General features: G+C 51.8%; 1 protein-coding gene across 2 annotated transcripts; it reads right to left on the bottom strand.

Moving 5' to 3' along the window:
- Positions 1 to 7,380: 7,380 nt before the first annotated feature.
- LOC133922779 (probable L-gulonolactone oxidase 6) lies at positions 7,381 to 19,293 on the bottom strand. Of its 2 annotated transcripts, none has more exons than XM_062368262.1 (3): positions 18,411 to 19,293; positions 8,493 to 8,748; positions 7,381 to 8,395 (listed from the first exon to the last, which is right to left on the bottom strand). In XM_062368262.1, exons 1-3 carry the CDS (start codon positions 19,101 to 19,103, stop codon positions 7,560 to 7,562), a joined length of 1,785 nt encoding a protein of 594 aa, XP_062224246.1. In that variant the 5' UTR covers positions 19,104 to 19,293; the 3' UTR covers positions 7,381 to 7,559. The 2 variants fall into 2 exon arrangements, with proteins under 2 accessions (XP_062224246.1, XP_062224245.1); XM_062368261.1 differs by lacking the exon at positions 18,411 to 19,293 and adding an exon at positions 9,229 to 10,086.
- Positions 19,294 to 19,649: the final 356 nt, after the last annotated feature.

Genomic DNA, 19,649 nt, shown 5'->3' with positions numbered 1-19,649 from the left:
CGGTTCCCCGAGGACCAAGAGAGGACGTTCTCGGGAGAGAGTGCTCGGGGAGGTAACAGTGACCCCTGAGCACTCGGTTCCCCGACGGCCCAAGGAGTCTTCCGTCGGTGGCCCCCACAGAGGTTCAGCGATGAGGTGTCAACCTGTGAAAGGCCCGATGCCGCATTTAAGAGCGCGCGTGGCCTGTCACCTCCAACTGCTCCCCCCATGCTCGGTGTCAGTCCCTGCCATATTCTGGCAGAAGGGCGTGGGGACATTTAATGCACGGGTCCTATTCCGCGTCATTCAGCTCGCCTCGGGATAGCTTCGCAAGGCCCGAGCGCCCCATCTGCCGCCCTGCTGTGGCAGGCGTACAAGACAGAACGGGCACGCCGGGCCGCTCTGCGGCTACCCAGTGGGCCCTCTCTACGGTGCCTGTTGCCATCACCATTATGACGACCAAAGACCGGGCGAGGGGCGCGTTTTCAACCCCCTGTCACTTCGCGCAGAGGCCATGATGACTCCCTTTCCATTTATGGCGCCTTGGAACTCGTGCCATCCCTTTCGGGGCACGCTACCGCCGGCGGGTATTTAAGGCAGCCGGCACGCACGGACAAAGACGATCCAAGTTGAAGCCAACAGAAGAATCCCCGAGCGGAGGACGCTCGAACTCTCAGGCACTTGCTCAGAGATTGAAGAACATCTTCGTACAAGCATAGAAGCCCAAGAACAAGGAGCCCGAGGCTCTAGGATAGATAGACATTCTTGTAACCAGCACATTCCTGAGAGACATTCTCAGGGCATCTATAGCATCCACACAGGAGTAGGGTATTACGCTCAGTGCGGCCCGAACCTATCTAAAAAATCCCTCTAGTGCATTTACTATGTTCTGGATTAGATCATTTCACACCACCTGCCATTGCATTCATATCCTTTTACTTCTCCAGCAAACATATTCAGAATCATCCCCCCGGCTGAATCTCAAAAAGGGGTCCCTTAGGATCCCTGTGGTAGGAGTTAACCCTCCGACAGCACGGCCCGCTGGAATGAAGATCCAGCGTTGCGCAAATCAAAAGGCATTGACACATAGCAATAGGTCCCCACCGGGGAAATAAAAGATGTTTTTTCTTCGTCCTGTTTGGCCATGCGGATTTGGTGATAACCCGAATACATCTAGAAAACACAAAAGATTGCATCCCACAGTGGAATCGACTATTTAGTCTATGCGGGGTAAAGGAAAAGGATCTTTTGGACAAGCCTTGTTAAGGTCAGTGTAGTCGACACACATCCGCAGCTTGCCGTTGGCCCTCGGGACGACAACTGGGTTGGCTAGCCACTCTGGGTGGAGGACCTCTTGGATGAAGCCGGCATCGAGGAGCTTGCTGACTTGCTACCGGATGAACTCCTGGCACTCGGGCGTCTGCTGCCGGATCTTCTGCCTCACCGGCCGTGCGTTCGGGCCCACGGCAAGGTGGTGCTCGATCACCTCCCTATGGATCCCGGGCATATCTGACGACTGCATGCAAACATGTCAACGTTAGCCCGGAGGAAGGCAACGAGCGTGCTTTCCTATTTGTCGCTCAGGTCACCACCAATTCGAATGACCTGGGATGAGTCTTCGCCCACCACGACCTCCATCGTGGGGATGGAAGCGTCGACGGCGAGTCGGGGTTTGAATGAAGAGGGTCTCGGGCCACCTGGGTGTCCTTCGACGTCGGCCCGAGCAGAGACCAAGGTCTAGTATAATTGCTCGGTGCAGGAGACGGCGCTGCCGGTCTCAGCGAGCACGGAGATGGTTCGGCTAGGCCCGGCATCTTGACCCTGAGGTAGGCGTAGTGTGTCACTACCATGAACCAGGGGAGCGCCGGGCGCCCGAGGATTGCGTTGTAGGGGAGAGGGACTTCCGTGACATCGAAGACGACGTTCTCCGTCCGGAAATTGTCCCGACTCCCGAAAGTGACGGGCAGCTCGACCTGCCCGAGGGGTAATGTGTGTCCCGGTGTCACCCTATAAAAGGGGAGGGACGGCTTTAGGAGCCTCGAAGGCACCTGCAGCTTCTTGAATGTCTCCTGGGACAGGAGGTTTAGGCCTGCACCCCCGTCGATCAGCACCCGACTGACCTTCACATTGCAGATGGTGAGGGACACTAACAGAGGTAGTCGCCCCACCCCTGCAGTACTCGTGGGGTGGTCCGCCTTACTAAAGGTGATCGGGGTTTCCGACCACTTGAGGGGCCTTGCGGCCGCAGCACCCGGGGTCACTGAGCACACCTTACGCTGCATTATGACGCAGTGACGAGGAGGGCGTGTATGCGCCTCCGTCGATGAAAGCGACGGTGTGCTCAGGCTCTTGGAACCCGAGCTCTTGATTTTCGAGGGTGGCCTTGTCGTCGCCACCCCTGCGGCGCTCCTCGTGCTCTTTCTGGCGTCGCTTGACGAGGCCCTTGACCGACCGGCACTCAATGAGGTCGTGCCAGTCAGTTTGGTGGATTTCACACCATTTTCCCGGCTCAGGCCTCGCGGGAGCGGGCTTCTTGTCGACTGCGGCCCGGTGTGCCGGCCTGCGGGCAACGCCCTCCGTCGGCACGACAGGGGCAGCGTCGCGCTTCTTTCTCTTTTTCTTTTCCCACTTGTTAGAGCGGGAAGGACCTGCCTTGTCGGCAGCGGGTTGCTCAGGGTGCGGGACGTTCCACGCCCGAGCCTCCGCCGCCTTGGCACACTTGTCCGCCAACGTGAAGAGCTCTGCGGTGGTTTTGACCTAATGAGTACCTAGCTTTTCAAGCATCCGCTCGTCGCGGACGCCTTGCCAGAAGGCGACAATGATGGCATGGGGGGTGATCCACGGGATGGTGTTGCGGACCTGGCTGAAATGTTGTATGAAGTGCCTCAGTGTCTCCCTCTCTTGCTACTTAATGGCATGAAGGTCGCTTTCCAAGCCGGGGCTTGTGAAAGTGCCCGAAAAATTAGCCACAAATTGGTGGCACAGATCGTCCCAGGAGCTAATAGATCCTGGGGGTAAGTTCATAAGCTAAGAGCGAGCAGAGCCTCTCAAGGCCACATGGAAATAGTTGACCATAATCTTTTCATTCCCGCCCGCAGCTTGGATGGCGGTGGTGTAGATTTGAAGGAACTCGACGGGGTCGAAGGACCCATCGTACTTCTTCGGTAGCTGTGGCCGAAACTTCATGGGCCAGTTGACCCAGCGAAGCTCACTGGTGAATGCGCGGCAGCCCGTGCCGTATCCCACGTTACCGGCCATGCCCTTGGGAGGTGAACGTTGGCGCGCCGGGGAACCCCAGCGGTCGCAGGCCGGCATAGAAGAAGCCTGGTCCTCTGTCTCGGCCTCACGCCGGGACTCCCGGTGGCGCTCGAGAGTGACACACGCATACTCGACATCCCTCCTCTCATTGAGGTGTAAGTGGAGGTCCTGAGCTCCTGTTGTGACCATAGGAGCGGCACTCCGCCTGGAGCCCCCCCCCTCCCCCGGCCGGTTCTGCTGCCACCCGAAGATGGTCCGGCTCTTGTTGCACTGCGGTGGGAGGTGGCAGGGGAACTTTCAGCCAGTACCTGCCAGTGAGCCGTGCCCACCAAGACGGCCACCTCTTGCAACCAACGGGCCTCCGGGGTTTCCCCCGCTGCCTGGACAGGCGGGTGCCTGAGGAGTGCTTGCGCCGCAAGCAAAGCACTCCCAGGGCTAGCGTCACTGAAGGTGAGCCTACGCCGTAATGGTGCCCGGCGCTGTTCGAACGTCGATCTTGCGGCAGGGACGTTTGCCGCTTGCTGAGGCTTGGGCAGCCCGCCTGCGGCGGCGGCGGCCCTGCTGGGCCCAGCGCCGTTGTCCCCGATGTAGGGAGGCGCCGTACGGGCCAACTGCTGCTGCTGCTGAGGAACAACAGGAGCTGGGGCCTCCTAGGCCACGTGCTCCACCTCTTCGCTCGAGTTTGAGCCAGTGCGTTGAAGACGATGTTCGCCTGCTATTTTTCCTGTAGAAAACAAGGCGGATTCAGGGATGCAACCCCCCTACCTGGTGCGCCAGCTGTCGGTGGATGAACACCGCAAGCGGGGATCCTGAGGGACCCCCTTTGAGATTCGGCCGAGGGGCTAATTCTGGATCTACCTCGTACGTGGATTTAATGCGAATATGTGAGATCTAGGCGGGACGGATGATCGTCGGCTAGTGAGAGTAAATACTCAAGGGATTTTAGACAGGTTCGGGCCGCACAGAGCGTAACACCCTACTCTTGTGTGTATGCTATTAATGCTCTTGGAATGCCTTTCTCTGGATCTCTTGTTACAAGATTTTTTGTCTAAGTCTAGAGCTTCGGCCTTCAAGTGCCGATCTCTCTAACCTTCAGCTGTGAGCTAGAGCTTCTTAGACTTGTCTGACCTGTTCTTCTCCGGAGTGCACCCCCCTTTATCCTGTCGGGGGAGGCTTGGCATGCCCAGAAAGGGGGGCACGAGTTCTCATGAGTCATAAATGGAAAGCAACCATCATAGGGCTGCAGTTTGATGTTACAGGGGGTTGAAAATGCGCCTTCGGCCGGTCTTGTCGCCCATTACGCCCAACTTTAGCAGGTGCAGGAAGGCCCACCGGGCAGCTGCCGAACAGCCCCGCATGCCCGCTCGGTTAGAGCAGGTCTGACACAGCAGGGGGATCGGTGATACACCTCGAGCACAGCGACGACATCTCCAAGTCATTTCCTTTATGGGCCCCGCAGGGTGACACGCGATGGGACCCGTCGCATTAAATGTCCCCACGCCTTCCTGTCAGGCGGTGACAGGGCCTGACGTACTCAATACGATAGGCATGGGGGGGAGTGGTTGGAAGTGACAGGCCACGCTCCCTCTTAAATGCAGCATTGGGCCTCTCACCAATTAACACCTCACCGTTGAGCCCTTGTGGGGTCCACCGGCAAGGGGCTTCTCAGGTCCTCGGGGAACTCTGGGTGCTCGGGGACTACTGTTCATAGCCCCGAGCGCCATTTCCTGGATATGTCTCTTCTCGGATCCTCGGGGAACTCCGGGTGCTCGAGGACCACTGTTCATGGCCCCGAGCATCCCTCCTGGAACTGGCTCTTCTCGGGTCCTCGGGGAACTACGGGTGCTCGGGAACCACTGTTCATAGCCCCGAGCACCCCTCCCGAAACTGCTTCTTCTCGGGTCGCCAGGGAACTCTGGGTCCTCGGGGACCACTGTTCATAGCCCCGAGCATCCTCCCGGAACTGGCTCTTCTTGGCCCTCGGAGAGATAGTCTCCGAGGGAGGACGCCACATAGCATTCCGCTGTCCTATCTTTGGAACTCGGAGACCCCTGGTTCCTATGTTACCGACACCAGCGAACTTCGTCCGAGGTATCTTTTAGTAGTCATGAACATGGCATGCAAAAGACTGGCGCAGATCAGGAGGCCAGTGGCCATAGCTATGTCTAGCGTCGATCAAAACAATAGAACTATGGGGGAAAATGGCTAAGCTAGGTATAGCTAGGACACGTACTAGTGGTATAGGAGTAAGCTCTTCTTCCTCCCTCTCCCTGGCTATATTTGTTGTGCATATGAGTGGTCTCCTAGTGGTATAGGAGTAAGCTCTTCTTCCTCTCTCTCCCTGGCTATATTTGTTGTGCATATGAGTGGTCTCGGACTGAGGCATGGGCCGATTGGGAGGCTGCGTGTGGATCTAGGTGTACAATAGCGCGTGCACATAGGGCTTGTTTGGATGGAGCCTGCCGGAGTTGCCTGGCGCAGGTAGTAGCTCCAGGCATCCGATTTCGATCGTCTGACGTTGCTGCCTAGCCGGTCTTAACTGAGAATTTGGTCTTGGGAATTTACAGTGAAGAGACGGTGACTTCGTTAATCCAAGCGAGGGCGATTTACGCGATGTGCTGCTGCTTAATCCCATCGACACGAGGCAAAGCTACGCTCAGACCACATATATAACGCAGCGCCATATATATAACCACAAGCGCAGCTAGCTCGATCTAGCTACGACCACTTCTTCTTTTTCTTCTTCTTCTTCAGGTTGGTTGGCATATATATATCTCTTGTTGCTTGCTTACTTCATTTCCCTCCTCGTAATAGTGCATTTTGAGGGACCGGTCGATAGATAGTGCCGTCAAGCTAGCACGCCGTTCTCTTAGGCTGAAACCCGGGTGTCCAGCTCAATATTAAGCGAACGTCGGAGCTCTTGCCTTCTTATTTTTAGAAGAAAAAAAGAAGTGCATCCTGTTTATACTTATCATCCATGCCTTCTTGTTCAATTATCATTGATGCCTGTCGTTAACTTGCAGTGTATCGGGGAAGGCAATAATAGTGCGTACTTGGGAGAGACATGCCGGGATTCCTGAAGACGTCGTGGCCGGAGCTGGTGGGCTCGACTGGACACTATGCGCATGATATTATCCACCGGGACCGGCCAGACGTGCAAATCCATGTCCTCGTGGTCGGCACACGGGTGCCGCCAGGCTTCGACGACAAGCGCGTACGCCTCTTCGTCCACCCTGACCTCCTCCTCAAAGTCGCGCTGACGCCGGTCGTCGGCTAGCCTGCATGCCCTGTCTGGCTACCTCTACGTTTGTCATCTCTCTCGATATATCTAAGGCTAGCGTCAAATGAATAATGTGAGCAGGCGAGTGTGACATCGATCGCCATGCATTTCAAGCTGTCTAGAGTATCTTGATTCTAGAGCCGCTTGCATGCATGCTTATTGAGTCATGTGTGCATCGATCTAATGACTACTTTTGTTACTATCGTCCCAAGTTTATATCAGAATATCTCTCTCCCCCCCCCCCTCCCCCGAGAGGAGATTATTGTCCCACCTGTCAGTCTCAAATGTGGATGCTTGTGCTTCTGGAGAGTCCCCGAGATAAGTGGGCTGGCCTTTTGTTGTTGTCCGACGGGCAGTCGGTCACGCATAGCAGCGGTTGATTTCAGCAAAAGTCGTATGTACCCGGTGATGTGGCGAGGGAAGTTATGGTGGTTTGTTATAGTTGTCGGCACATGTTAGGTTTTTTTTTCCAACCGGTCGAGTATAGTTGCTACATTTGTTTGTTTTTTAGTTTTTGCTTTTTTTTTATTATAATCTTTCAGAGTTATACTCTTGTATTTTTTTTAACTATATTAATAGAAACGGGCATTGTCCGACGCTGTTCGTTTCAAAAAAATATATGAATTCCATCCAGAAAAAAAAACTTCTGTTTATGATTAAAGGATTAATTCATGGTTGGATTAGATATCAAAATGTGTGTGGTCATCACGCATGCTTAATCACTCGATTAGCAGTGACTGCCAAAAAAACTCAAGTTCCATCGTCCACGAGTCTGTGATACAAGTACAATGACCTGAAGCTTCAAGAATAGTTTACATGTACATGCAAAATAATGAATAATTCACCTTCGCAAAAAAAGAGAATGAAATATTCATGACGTACCAGAATAATTTATTTCAATAATCTTGACATGTTTTTGTAAAGAAATTGTGAAAACAAATAAGAATCTGTATGCAACTTAGCAAGTGCGTAGGAGCAGTGATATAATTAACAGGAATTAACTCTGCCAAATTTGGCACGTTCGATAGCGAGCGAGCCATGCTTAAAAATCGTCGTCGCGCCGGCACACCCTGGCCTCCTTGTACACCCTGCCCGGCCGGCAGAAGTAGCCCCTGCTCGGGGCGCAGTGCGCGTCCCGGGAGCACACGCACAGCCCCTCGAGCGCGCACCCGTCCCTCACCAGGCTCACGCCGCCGCCGACGACACCGAGCACCTGGTCGCTCCACTCGCTGGAGAACAAGCTGTTGGGGTCGTACGCCCGCTTCACGGCCATGAACGCCGCCACGCGCGCGGCGCCGTACTTGCCGATGGCGCCCTCGAAGGCCGCGTTCTGGTTCTTGCCCCAGTGCGGCAGCCCCCCGTACTTGCGCAGCGCCATCTGCTCGATCTCCTCCAGCACGTCCTCGTGCAACCGCGGCGCCGCCGGGTCGCGGCTCCGGTAGTACGTCAGGTCGAAGTCCACGCTGTCCTCCACCTTGCCCAGGTGCGCCGTCGAGGCCTTGACGTACCGCATGAGGATGCCGTTGTACACCTCGACGCCGCAGAGCGCGTCGGGGTTCAAGTCGCGGAGCCGCTGCACGTCGCGGATGAAGGCCGTCGCCTTGGACAGGGGCACGCTGATGCCGGCCTGGAAGTAGAACGTGCCGTGCGACACGCGCGGGTCCCAGGGGCAGGCGGTGAATAGGGCGTCGTCGGGGCCGGTGAGGCAGTGACCCGAAGACTGGATGCGGTTCTGGAAGCCGACGACCGGCCTGCCGGGGAAGGGCAACAGCAGGCCGTGCTTCATCAAGCCGTAGTTGCCGGCGGAGAGGATGGCTCTCGTCGCCGCCGCGTTGAGGCACCTGGCGCCGGAATTCCTTGTGGCTTCCACGCTAACCTCTTCAAGGATCAAGAACACTTGCTATCAGTACACCATATCTTCATCCATGCGCACGATGCGTGAAGGAATCGATGGGTTTCATGAATGGCGGCGTACCGGCGAGCCTATCGGCCTGGATTGCGAGCGTGGGGATAGGCCGGAAGCCGATGAAGTCGTAGACGCCGTCGCCGGACGTGTTGACGGGCACGCGGTCGTCGATGCGGTAGACGGCCTTGCCATGGCCGGGGTACCAGAGGATGTCGGCGAACTCGTGCTCGCTGGCGAAGGCCAAGACACGTTTCGCCAGGTCGGAGTCGTCACGCTTCTCGAACCTGACCGAGCGCTTGAACATCGGTTGCAGTACCAGAGTGACCTGATCAATCATAGCAGTGAAAAATAATCAACGAAATGACCTTAGAAAGTTGCATCATCTAACTTTTGCGTCAAAAAAAAGTTGAAGAAGTTTGGTGGGGATACGAAATAAACGAGTAAATAATTTGTTCAATCGCAATTTGGTGGGGAGTCCACATTTGGTACTTGTAGTGAGCACTACATATATTATATCACACTTCCTACATCGGATAATCTCAAATTTTAGGTGCCGTGAATATAGGCACCAGCTAGGATTAAATTTGGGGTTCAGGCGTCCTGTCAGGTGCGAATCTGATAGTGGAAACGCCGCTGGAGACAACTAGTGGTGGGCGAGAGGTAGGAGCGCGACGAGTAAAACGGGCGCGGGTGAAAGCTAGAAAACGAATGTTAGCCGTTAGATACCTATCCAAGTGCTCACATCCGTCGCTGAAAGAAAAAAAGAAAGAAAAACACACGTAAAAAAAACACCCATATTATATACCTGAGAAACAACCCCGAGCACCCCGAGCGACACCTTCGCCGCGTCCAACTCCGGGTCACCAGCCACGAGCACCCGCACCTTGGCATACCCCTCGCTGGCCGGCGCCGGCGTGACGACCCTCATCCCGACAACGTATTCGTGCACGGCGGAGCCCTTGCCCCACACGGAGCTCCCGTGCGCACCCGTGGACAGCAAGCCCCCGACCGTGAGCCCCAGCCAGTAGGGCGTGTACGGCACCGCCAGCCCCGCCCTCGCTGCGACGTCGATGAGCTGCCCCAGCGTGACGCCGCTCTCCACGGTGATCTCCCTCCTGCCGGCATCCACGGCGACGATACTGCTCAGCGCGTTGGTGCTGATGATGAGGCCTTGGTCGCCGCCGGGGCAGGCCAGCTTGGGCACGCTGTGGGAGAACCGCGTGGCCACCTTCATCTTGGTCCCGGACGCCGTGGCGTTGGCCACCACGGCGAGGAGCTCGCCCTCGGACGCCGGGAACGCGGCAGCCGCAGCGCGGCACGTGGACCGGTCCGGGAACACGCCGTACGCGTTGGTCACGGTGCAGTCCACCGTGCCGGCGCCCTTCGCGCACCGGACCACCGGCGGCGGGGCGCTGGCCCCGGCGAAGTAAACCGACAATGACACGACGCATTGCACGACGACCGCGACAACGAGGAGGCCATGCACGGACATTGCTGCCCCTTGCATGTGTTTGGCCTGCGTTTTACCAGCTGCGTGAACTGTGAAGCTAGCACGTATACGTGCACTACTAGCTTCTAGTGTACGACAAATGTTGCTGCTTGCTTGTGTTGAGGTGTTCCATGCACCATGCAGGGCTCTGGTTTATATAGGCAACCAGCTAGCGCGTCCTTTGACCGTTGAACCTGTAAAATATTCGTGCCCCGTTGGTAATTGATAGTCCCATTGGTGCCGCATGTGATGATGGTGATCAGTGCGAATCACGAGTGCAATAATCTATTGTTTGCCATACACGCATGTTCTGGTAAGCATGGCCACGTATGATTCAACTGCTACACGCGAAAAGGTTTTCTCTCGTTCAGCTTTTTCCTGGACACATCTTGTCGCCAACGCGGCATGCCGCATTTCAGCTCAATTCGCCACATTTTTCGACACAGAGAAAGTTGAGGGTGTCGGCGGCCCGGGGGTGGGGGTGGGGGTGGGTGGGGTGGGGTACGCAACATTGAGGAAAAAGACTGGAGGAGAAAGAAAGAAGGAGGGTCATCAGATAAGAAATGGATTGAGATACAACAGTCTAAAATTCGGTGCTAGATGAGCCAAAAATGCCATGTGGGCTGTGATGGGGCCTTTAGAAAAGAAGAACACGTTTGTTTAACATTTTCGTGCTGTACTAGTTGAATTAATAAGATGACTCGTACTAATAGCGTAGCTAACACTATCATAGAAAAGTTGATCGCTATCGGTTTCAAAACCACAGCACTGTCATTTTGAAATCGGCAGTCTTTACTCAGCAGTGAAAATCATAAATATCACTGCTGGGTCTAGAACCGGGAGTGATAACCGTCCTCGGGAGAAAAAAAGAAATGAGCTCGAATTGGCTTGGTTGCCGCCACCGTTGGTGCGCTCAGCCGCCGCTGTCGTGCCACAGCTCGCCTTGCTCTACCTTGCACAAGAAAACACGGCGGCACGAAGGCTGCAACAACAGCACACAACACGAAGGTCGCCACCACCGTCGTTCTTGACGTCGACCACATGCACGGACAACGAGCCACGGCGAGTCGGCCCTTGTCTCGCTGCGCTCCGCGCCCTCGAATCTGTCGCCCAGTCGGTGTATTAAGTAAAGGGGTATCCTGGCTAATGACTCCGCAGGGGACCTAGCAACTAGAGGAACATACTACACAAAGGTCTGGTCGACCGTATGACCAGGGTGCGGTCATAGCGGCCAGCCTAACACCCGCACGACCAGTCTCCCTACACCATCGCATATACCCGTGACCAGTCTCATTGGTCACAGGGTCAGATTTGACGCAACTTGTCTAAAGCGCTTTTTCTGATAAACCACTCAAGTGTTTTCTTTCCTCAGGAGCATGCATCAGTGGACGAAGTCATGGACGGTGCAGTTGGGTATTGTCCCATCCCGTAGCATTAAAATGTTGTGGGATAGAATTTTGCTGACCAGCACGGTGGCACACGATGGATGGAACGTTGTTGGCAGCTCGACCAGGCAAGTGGACGGGGTCGATGGAGAAAGGCATTGTCCCGTACCGAAGCATTAAATGCTGCGGGATAGAACTTTGCTGGCCGGTGCAGTGGCGCACGATGGATGAGACGCCATCAGCAGCTCAACCAGGCAAGTGGATGGAGTCAGCGCAAAAGGACCTTATCCCGTCTCGTAGTATTAATTGTTGTGGGGCGGAACTTTGCAAGCCAGCATGGTGGCGCACGACACAAGTTGCATGGGACCCTCAGAACAAGTGGGCATGCCTGATCCTTTGTAATGATGATTTGGGTTAGATATTAGGATGAGTAGATGTCTTCTGTTTGGACCCACATGTAGGTTCTCCTCCTCCCTGCTATATATAAAGGGATGAGGAGGAAGAGGCAGAGGCCCTGGACGAAGACATCATCTGTAATTCAACTGAGATCCTTTTTAACACACACATGACGTAGGGCTATTATCCCCCCGAGAGGCCTGAACCTGTATAACTCCATGTGTCCCCTAGTTTTTCGAACACACACACATCTACTTCCTGAAACACCGTCCACGCGTCCACTGTCCAGCATACCTTAGAATCACTGTCAGAGATTTACCCCCGACACGCCCTTAGACGGTTGGACCCGCCGCCCTTGGCTAGCTCCCTTGGACCCTCCGTCGTGGATCTCGCGAGGCCGATGGGGATTCTAGTGGTGGAGGAGGCAGGTAAGGGCGACGGAGGCCGAGGTGATGCGGCGGCAGGGGAGCGGGAGCAGGTGAGGACAGCGGCGACCGAGGCGATGCGACGGTAGGGGAGCTGGAGCAGGTGAGGGCAGTGGCAGCCGAGGCAATGCGGTGACAGGGGAGAGGGAGCAGGTGACGGCGGTGATGACCAATGTGCTGTTAAGGGTGGTGGTAGAGAGAGCGTATGCGAAGAGATAAGACCGAGCCAGAGAGATAGAGAGAGTAGACGAGCGGACGCGAAGAGATAAAACCGAGCTGATCGGATGTCGCGAGAGATCCAAAATCCGGTTGAATGCAAATTTCGAGTTCGGGCTAGCTTCAATACCGATTCAGGCTACAACCGGCATTGATGGGTCGGTATCAGTGCTGATTCTTGACGGCTCCATCACGGTTCAGGCACGAGAGGTTAAGAACTGACAGTGATGAACTACTATTTATGATCGGTTCTGTAATAATGTAGCCTCATCGTAATATTTTGTCATGATAATCTTTGATTAAAAAGTAGTCTCTTTAGCTATTTTTTAATGAGGTTAATGCCATTTATTTACAAAACGCATAAAATTAGAAAAAGAGATAAAATTATATTAGAGGAAGAGAAAATTATTTATAGCTAGCGTATTTACTCGGCTAGTTTTGTGTACTCACTAGTTTTATGTACTCACTTCGATTGTAAATTTATATTTATATAATCAATTAATAAATCTATTGTCTAATTACTGGATTTATATAACGTTTCAGTCAAACATAGTTGTATAGGTATGTCTTGATCATACAAAGACACATGCCACGCTCTTCATCTGCTTACCACTGTGACAGCAAACTGTCTAGTCTAAGTCGAGCTCTTACTGGCTGCATTTTGCCTTATTAATCCTTGACCTTGTAGGTGTCCTTTGTAGCCACCATAGCTCACGGCTCCACCATCTGCAATCTATGGTTGTGCCTTGCTCTGTCGTTTACCAGACATCATTATCTCATTCTATACAACAAATTTAGTGTTAGGTTTTTTAACTTCCCTGATGAATTAAGTCAAATCTAGTTCATCGTCTCCTTGTGGCTGCAGTTACGAGGTACATGGCAGTGCCCCTTGTTGACCATTTGTAGTAGGCAAAGTGTGGCTTTTCTTGATGCCTATCTAACACCATGATCTTGTGCTATACGGTAACAAATCCATTGATTAATTGTATTTTACATTGACTCTTTATTTAGGTATTAGATTTTTATAATAATTTGATTTTTTCTAAGACTATATTTGATATGGATCATTCTTTTTTCTATTCTAACCCCAGTTTCAATTATTATTAATTTTATTTAATGTGGACTCTTTATTTAGATATTTTGCTTCCCAAACAATATGGAAATCATAGACATACATTAATATTTTTCATTTTTTTAATTTTAGAGCACGTTTGAAAGCATTGAAAAATCGAGATTAAATCAACGTGTTAGAAAAATAAAATAGATATTGTATACGTGGGTCCTTACTCCTTTAGGCCCAAGCTGGCCCCAATCGCCACGCCAACCCATGCCACGACCGCGTCGTTTTCCTTCTGCTGTATCGACAACTCAACTCCTCTTTTACTCTCCCTCTTGATCTCCTCATTCCTGTGACAGATTCGCCACCCAAACCTCCTCTCCTCTACTCAATACTCTCCCTCTTCCCCGCTTTCTTTCTTTCTCAGCTGATGGAGCGTTGTTGCCATGTTGCCCTTGAAGCCCCTCCATCCGTGACCACACAAAACTAATGAATCCATCTAAACTCTCCGATCTGTGGCCCTAACCGCGCTGATCTGAAGCACCACACCAGTCATGGCCTATTGCACCATTACCACGACTCCCCGTCATTTGCCCGCATAGCATAGGCTCGGGGTATCATCGCTTTAAAGCGCGCTAGTGGGCTTGCGCAGGCTGATCTTCTCAATCTAAGCCGTTGAACCCAGTCACGGCGCCAAACCACATGGCAACAGCAAGGGAGGAGCAGACTGACGGCCATGTGGAGAGGATTGAAGCTTGAAGGATGGGAGCCTGTGAACATCGACCCAACCTATGGTTCGTCGACCTAGACTGGGCCCAGTAAGCTGGGGCTGGATACTTAAAAGGGTGTGGCGTGCGTGTGAGAGGGTGGGGTGTAACGAATTGGACTCCTCTCCCTAACAGACTCTGTCCTTTCCACCTCTCCAAGTTCTTCTCCCTCTTCTGCTCTTGCTGTTCATGTCCGAAACAATCTCGAACTCGTAATCCAAACCACCATATTCGGTCGAATTGTGTGAATCTTGCGTCAGATATCCACAGTGACAAAATATGCTGAGAAATTTGACAATCTTATGCACAATTTGTTGGCACACCATGCCTTGTGGGAACTTATGTTTTTCATTACACAGTTCATGGACGGGTTGCGTACTGATGTTCATGCTGCCGTCATTTTGCATTGGCTCCAAACGCTGGATACTGCTGTGTCTTTGGCCTGTTTGCATGAGGAGGTGTTGGAGGGCGCACATCACCGTGATCGTCGTGTGGACATTTCTGGAGGTTCTCGGGGTCCACCGCGGTCGGCCATTCCTTTGCCACTTCTACTTGGGAGCAAACCGCGGAGTGGAGTGGTGGATCGGCTAGAGGATCGGCATGGAGTGGAGGCGGCGCGTGGTGATCACACAAATGATCAGCTGGCGGGCTGCACTGTGAGCGCATTACCGGGCAAAAGGGCTCTTCTACTGTTGTCAGGAGAAATGGTCTCCAGACCATAAGTGCGCCACTACTGTCCAATTACATGTGGTTGAAGAGCTGTTAGCGTATTTGGCACCATCTATCCGTGAAGCTTCTGAACACGGGGGGGGGGGGGGGCAATCATGGGTGATCATCAGAAGTCTGATATGTTGATGACAATTTCAAAGGAAGTTGTTAGTGGGTTCGAAGCTCCAAAGACTATCAGGATCCATGGCCAAATTCAAAAGAGATCAGTGCTGATGCTTGTGGATTTTGGAAGCTCTGACTGTTTCATTAGTGAGGCCTTAGCTAATCAGCTGGAAGGAGTGGTTCAGACCCAGTACACAGTCAGGGTCAAAATTGCTAATGGTGGCACATTGATCTGTGACAGAGAAATCAAGGACGGTAGATGGTGGATTCAGGGGTACTTATTTTGCTGCACCTTGAAGATTTTACCATTGGGCTGTTATGAGATGATCTTTGGCATGGAATGCTTAGAGCAACACGGTCCAATGCATATTCACTGGGGTACCAAGGCTTTATCCTTTGAGCATGCTGGCAAAATGATCTCACTTCAAGGTGTTAGGCCTAGCTTGGCCATCTGTTCCATGGTTACAGCTAAGGATTTTTGCAGTTTAGCAAGTCATGGAGATATTCATTATGTGGTTCAGTTATGTCAGGCCTCAAACCTGTCACGTCCTAAAATCGTAATCACGTAATTAAGTATAATTATATAACATTAGCATCAAGTTTAAATTTGAACACTTTTATTATGGAGCACTAGAGTACATCGTTTTGAGTAATCGCATAAGATAAAGAAGAGAATTCACATCTAAAATATCTTCTTTCTGTAGCATGTAGAACTCACTCGGGTTGACCAATTACCCCATCTCACAAAGGGTAGCAGCCCTTCTCTCTCCCTCCCTCTTCCACGTGCTCTCACTCCCATCCTCTCCCTCTCCCTCTCCCACGCCAAGCATAGCAGGGGCAGCAACCCCTTCCCCTCTGTTCATGCTCTCCCTCCCCAACTGAACCAAGAGAGAAAGGAGAGAAGAAGGAGAAGGAGAAGAGGGGAGGAGCAATGGGAGGCAAGGAGGAGGTCCCTGGTGAGCTCCCTCACCGCAGCCCACTGAAGATCATCCTCCCCGACGAGCTCAAGTGCCCCGGCCACCTCTTCTTCTTTCTCAAGCCGGCCACCACCTCCCCGACATCATCTCGAGCTTTGGCCCTTCTCCAACTCCTACGACCAAGCCACAAGCTTGCTAGTATGTGGTGAGCACCCCAACCCCCAACTGCATCGAGCTCAAAAGAGCTCAACAATGGTCGCCGTCACCATTAGAGGCAATAGTCGAGTTTCGGTCATTTTCAGCCTATGCATGTTATCCTACGCAATAGAGGAGGTCAAGATGATGCTCTAGGTCCAAAATTCCCACCCCAAAAGCCGACGTAATCGTTGCCAGAGAGATCCCCGATAAAAATCAGTATTTCTAACATCACCTAAAGATTTCAAGTCACAACCCGGAGGTTCTAGGTGATACTAGACAAAAATACCCGAGGACCCCCACTCCGAGGTTCACCTGAAGACTCCAGAACCCAGAGTGTCCGAGTTCAACCCGGAGGATCCGGAGCATCCAGATTACACTGTTCATCAGGCATTTATTTTTATTTTCTTTACTGAAACTTGTAAAATTCATAATAAATTCTTTGTAGCTCCAAAAATTATGAAACTATTTTTTTTCATAATAATATCCTCTAACTATTAAAAATATCACCATCCATGAGACAATTAATTATTTTTTTGAGATAAATTAATTAGGTTAAGGCTTCATTAATTCATTGTTAATTCTTTACAAGTCCAAAATTGGTGAAACCAATTTTACTAGTCTTCTTATGATTTTTTTCTAACTAGGAAAAATGTTCTCATGCATTATAAAGCATATTTTATAGTATTTTATCATATGTTTATTACGATGCATTCTTTTCTTTAGTGATCATTGAACCGGAGTGTAACGGGTTTTCGTGAAGGGGTTTGATGTTTGATCTCAAATTGAAGAAAAATAGAAAGACAAGAATCTAAGTATATCATCCTAATACTTTGGATCATTTGTGTCGAATATGATAAACTATGCTATATCAATATCAGGAATTGTGGGTAGAACCTATATTATTGCATTGTTTCCCTACCTTGACTTGTTGATATCTCATTTTGTTGTAAATCGGGTATGACAAATTGATGATGTCTAACTTAAGAGTACTCGTGATGCTTAGCAATGCATAGGTCTTTCGGTAGAAATCGAGCGATGGTTCAACCCCCGCTCGCGAGCTTAGCGCTTTTTTTACTTGTTCACAAAGGAAATGATAATATTGTAGGGATGGATGTGATGTGAGGATGAGGCGAGAATGGAAACAAAGATTTGGGGTGGGTACGTGAACGGTTGATATATGAATCATCACTCGCAACTGATGGGTTGTGTGGGCGGTGGTCTCGTTTCGTGTGGGTCCAGAAGTACTCCCCTATATAGTGTAAAAATCAATTCGAATTACCGTGCTCTCAGTCATGAGCATACTTTTATCCATCTGTATCAGTTGTATAGTCACGAACGTGAGGTGATGAAGTATAATATGTGGAATGTGGTGGTTATGGTTCTCAATTAGATAATATGATTCTTGTACATACATGTTTAGGATATTGATCACATGATAGATGTATAGATATGGTTAAATGTAGGTGCTCACATAATCGTGTCAAAGATTACTTTCTTATATGTTTTACTTAACCATGTGACTATCTCCTTGCTAACATATAAATGCATAATCCTTGAAGTCAGGCTATTATATGTACCCACTATGGATTAAGTCTTGCAAGTATCTTCATACTCACGATGTTTATTTTCTTTTCAGTGAAGTTGGGTGCCAGCTACTTGTGTCCGCCGAGAGCGATGTGGTGACGAGCAGCCATTATACTACTCTAATCTTGGTCGGTTATCTTGTGGACAAATGGCTCCACCGGTTCTTATTTTCTTTAGTTGTGTCTTCTGTTGCGATTCATATTTTGTTACACTGGAATATACCTTGTCAATTGTTAATGTATTAGCTTGGAACCTTTTGAAACTTAATTTAATCTTGATGTTGTGATATTTATGTTGTTAAAGGTATGTGTAGGTAATAGCTTTTTCTAAGAGATTCGCTTTAATTATCGGTGGCTACAATTATTGTGGTGAGATGTAGGTTAGGATGTGGTACGCTGTGAGACGGACGGGGCTAACTCTCATCTTGTCAAATGATCGTTTTGGTGATTAAATTAAATTAAATTTGATCGGATCTTGATATTGACGGACAATGTCACACAATTATTGCAGTCTTTTCCTCGTCTATTTGCAGAACCACAGGGCCTTCCTCCAGCTCGAGAATTTGAACATCTTCGGGAGAGTGCCGGGGCTTGAACTCGGATCACTCTCCTGAGAACTGCCTCTAGGACCCGTTGGTCCGGCAGCCCTCAGCTAGTTCTAGTCCGTTAGAGAGCAGATTACGAAATACGAATGACATAGCGCAGGAAGCAACGTTTGCATACCTGGGAGACGACACCGAGCACTCCGATTGACACCTTAACCGCGTCCAGCTCCGGGTCGCCGGCGTTGACCACTCGGACCTTGGCGTACCCCTCGCCCGCCGGAGCTGGCGTGACGACCCTCATGCCGACGACGTACTCGTGCACGGCGGCACCCTTACCCCACACCGAGCTCCCGTGCGCGCCCGTCGACAGCAGCCCCCCGACCGTGACGCCCAACCAGTACGGCGAGTGCGGCAGCGCGAGGCCGGCCTCCGCTGCGGCGTTGACGAGCTCCATCAGCGTCACGCCGCTCTCGACCGTAATCGCCATCTTCTCGGCGTCCACGCAGACGACGCGGTTCAGCGCGTTGGTGCTGATGATCAGGCCGCGGTCGCCGCCGGGGCAGGCCAGCTTGGGCACGCTGTGGGAGTACCGCGTGGCCACCTTCATCTTGGTCCTGGACGCCGCGGCGTCCGCCACTACGCGGAGGAGCTCCCGCTCGGACGCCGGGTACGCGACGCGCGCGGCGTGGCACGTGGAGCGGTCGGGGAACGCGCCGTACGCGTTGGTCACGGTGCAGCCGGCCGTGCTCGAGGCGCACCGGATCGGGTCCGCTGGGGGGCTGCCGCTGGCGAGGAGGCATTCCACGGCGACAGTGACAACGATGACGAGGCCATGGACCACGGTGCACTTTGTTGCTCTTGCCTCTTTCATTGTACAGTAGAGGTTGTCTGAGACTTAGAGGTCTCTCTCCATGTGCGTGTGGCTCACTGATCACAGTAGTGCTCTTGTGACATTATCCAGTTTTGTAATTGCGACTGCACATATCTGCAATGGTTCTATTGGAATATTGGATGGCAAGGATGTGTCCTCAGCTCGCATTTGATACAAACATTGCTGCTTCCATCAACGAGACTTTTGGTGCATGATTGTATGATAAGAAGATGATTAGTGTATCACGGGTGCGGTGTATAATTTTGTCATGTCTGCACCGGTAGCCGGTAGGCCGGCTGTTTTTGAAATGTTGTGTAAAAATATATGATGCTTGGAAATATTGCACACGCCACGTAATAATGGAGTTGTTGGGTTGCAGGTCCCAGAGTGCCAAACCAATTTTTCGTGTTATCACGAACCAGCTCGTAGCTCGGTGGTGGGTGTTGTAGCATTGCCCCACCCACCCGTGTTCGATCCTTCGATCGGCTCGGTGTCGCACGGGGATTGTTTCCCAATTATTTAGGGTATGCACACACATACGTGCTT

Source organism: Phragmites australis, chromosome 6, assembly GCF_958298935.1.
Source record: "Phragmites australis chromosome 6, lpPhrAust1.1, whole genome shotgun sequence".
Taxonomy (NCBI): domain Eukaryota; kingdom Viridiplantae; phylum Streptophyta; class Magnoliopsida; order Poales; family Poaceae; genus Phragmites; species Phragmites australis.
Note: the sequence above shows the minus strand (reverse complement) of the source record. Positions and strands in the feature narration are given on the sequence as shown.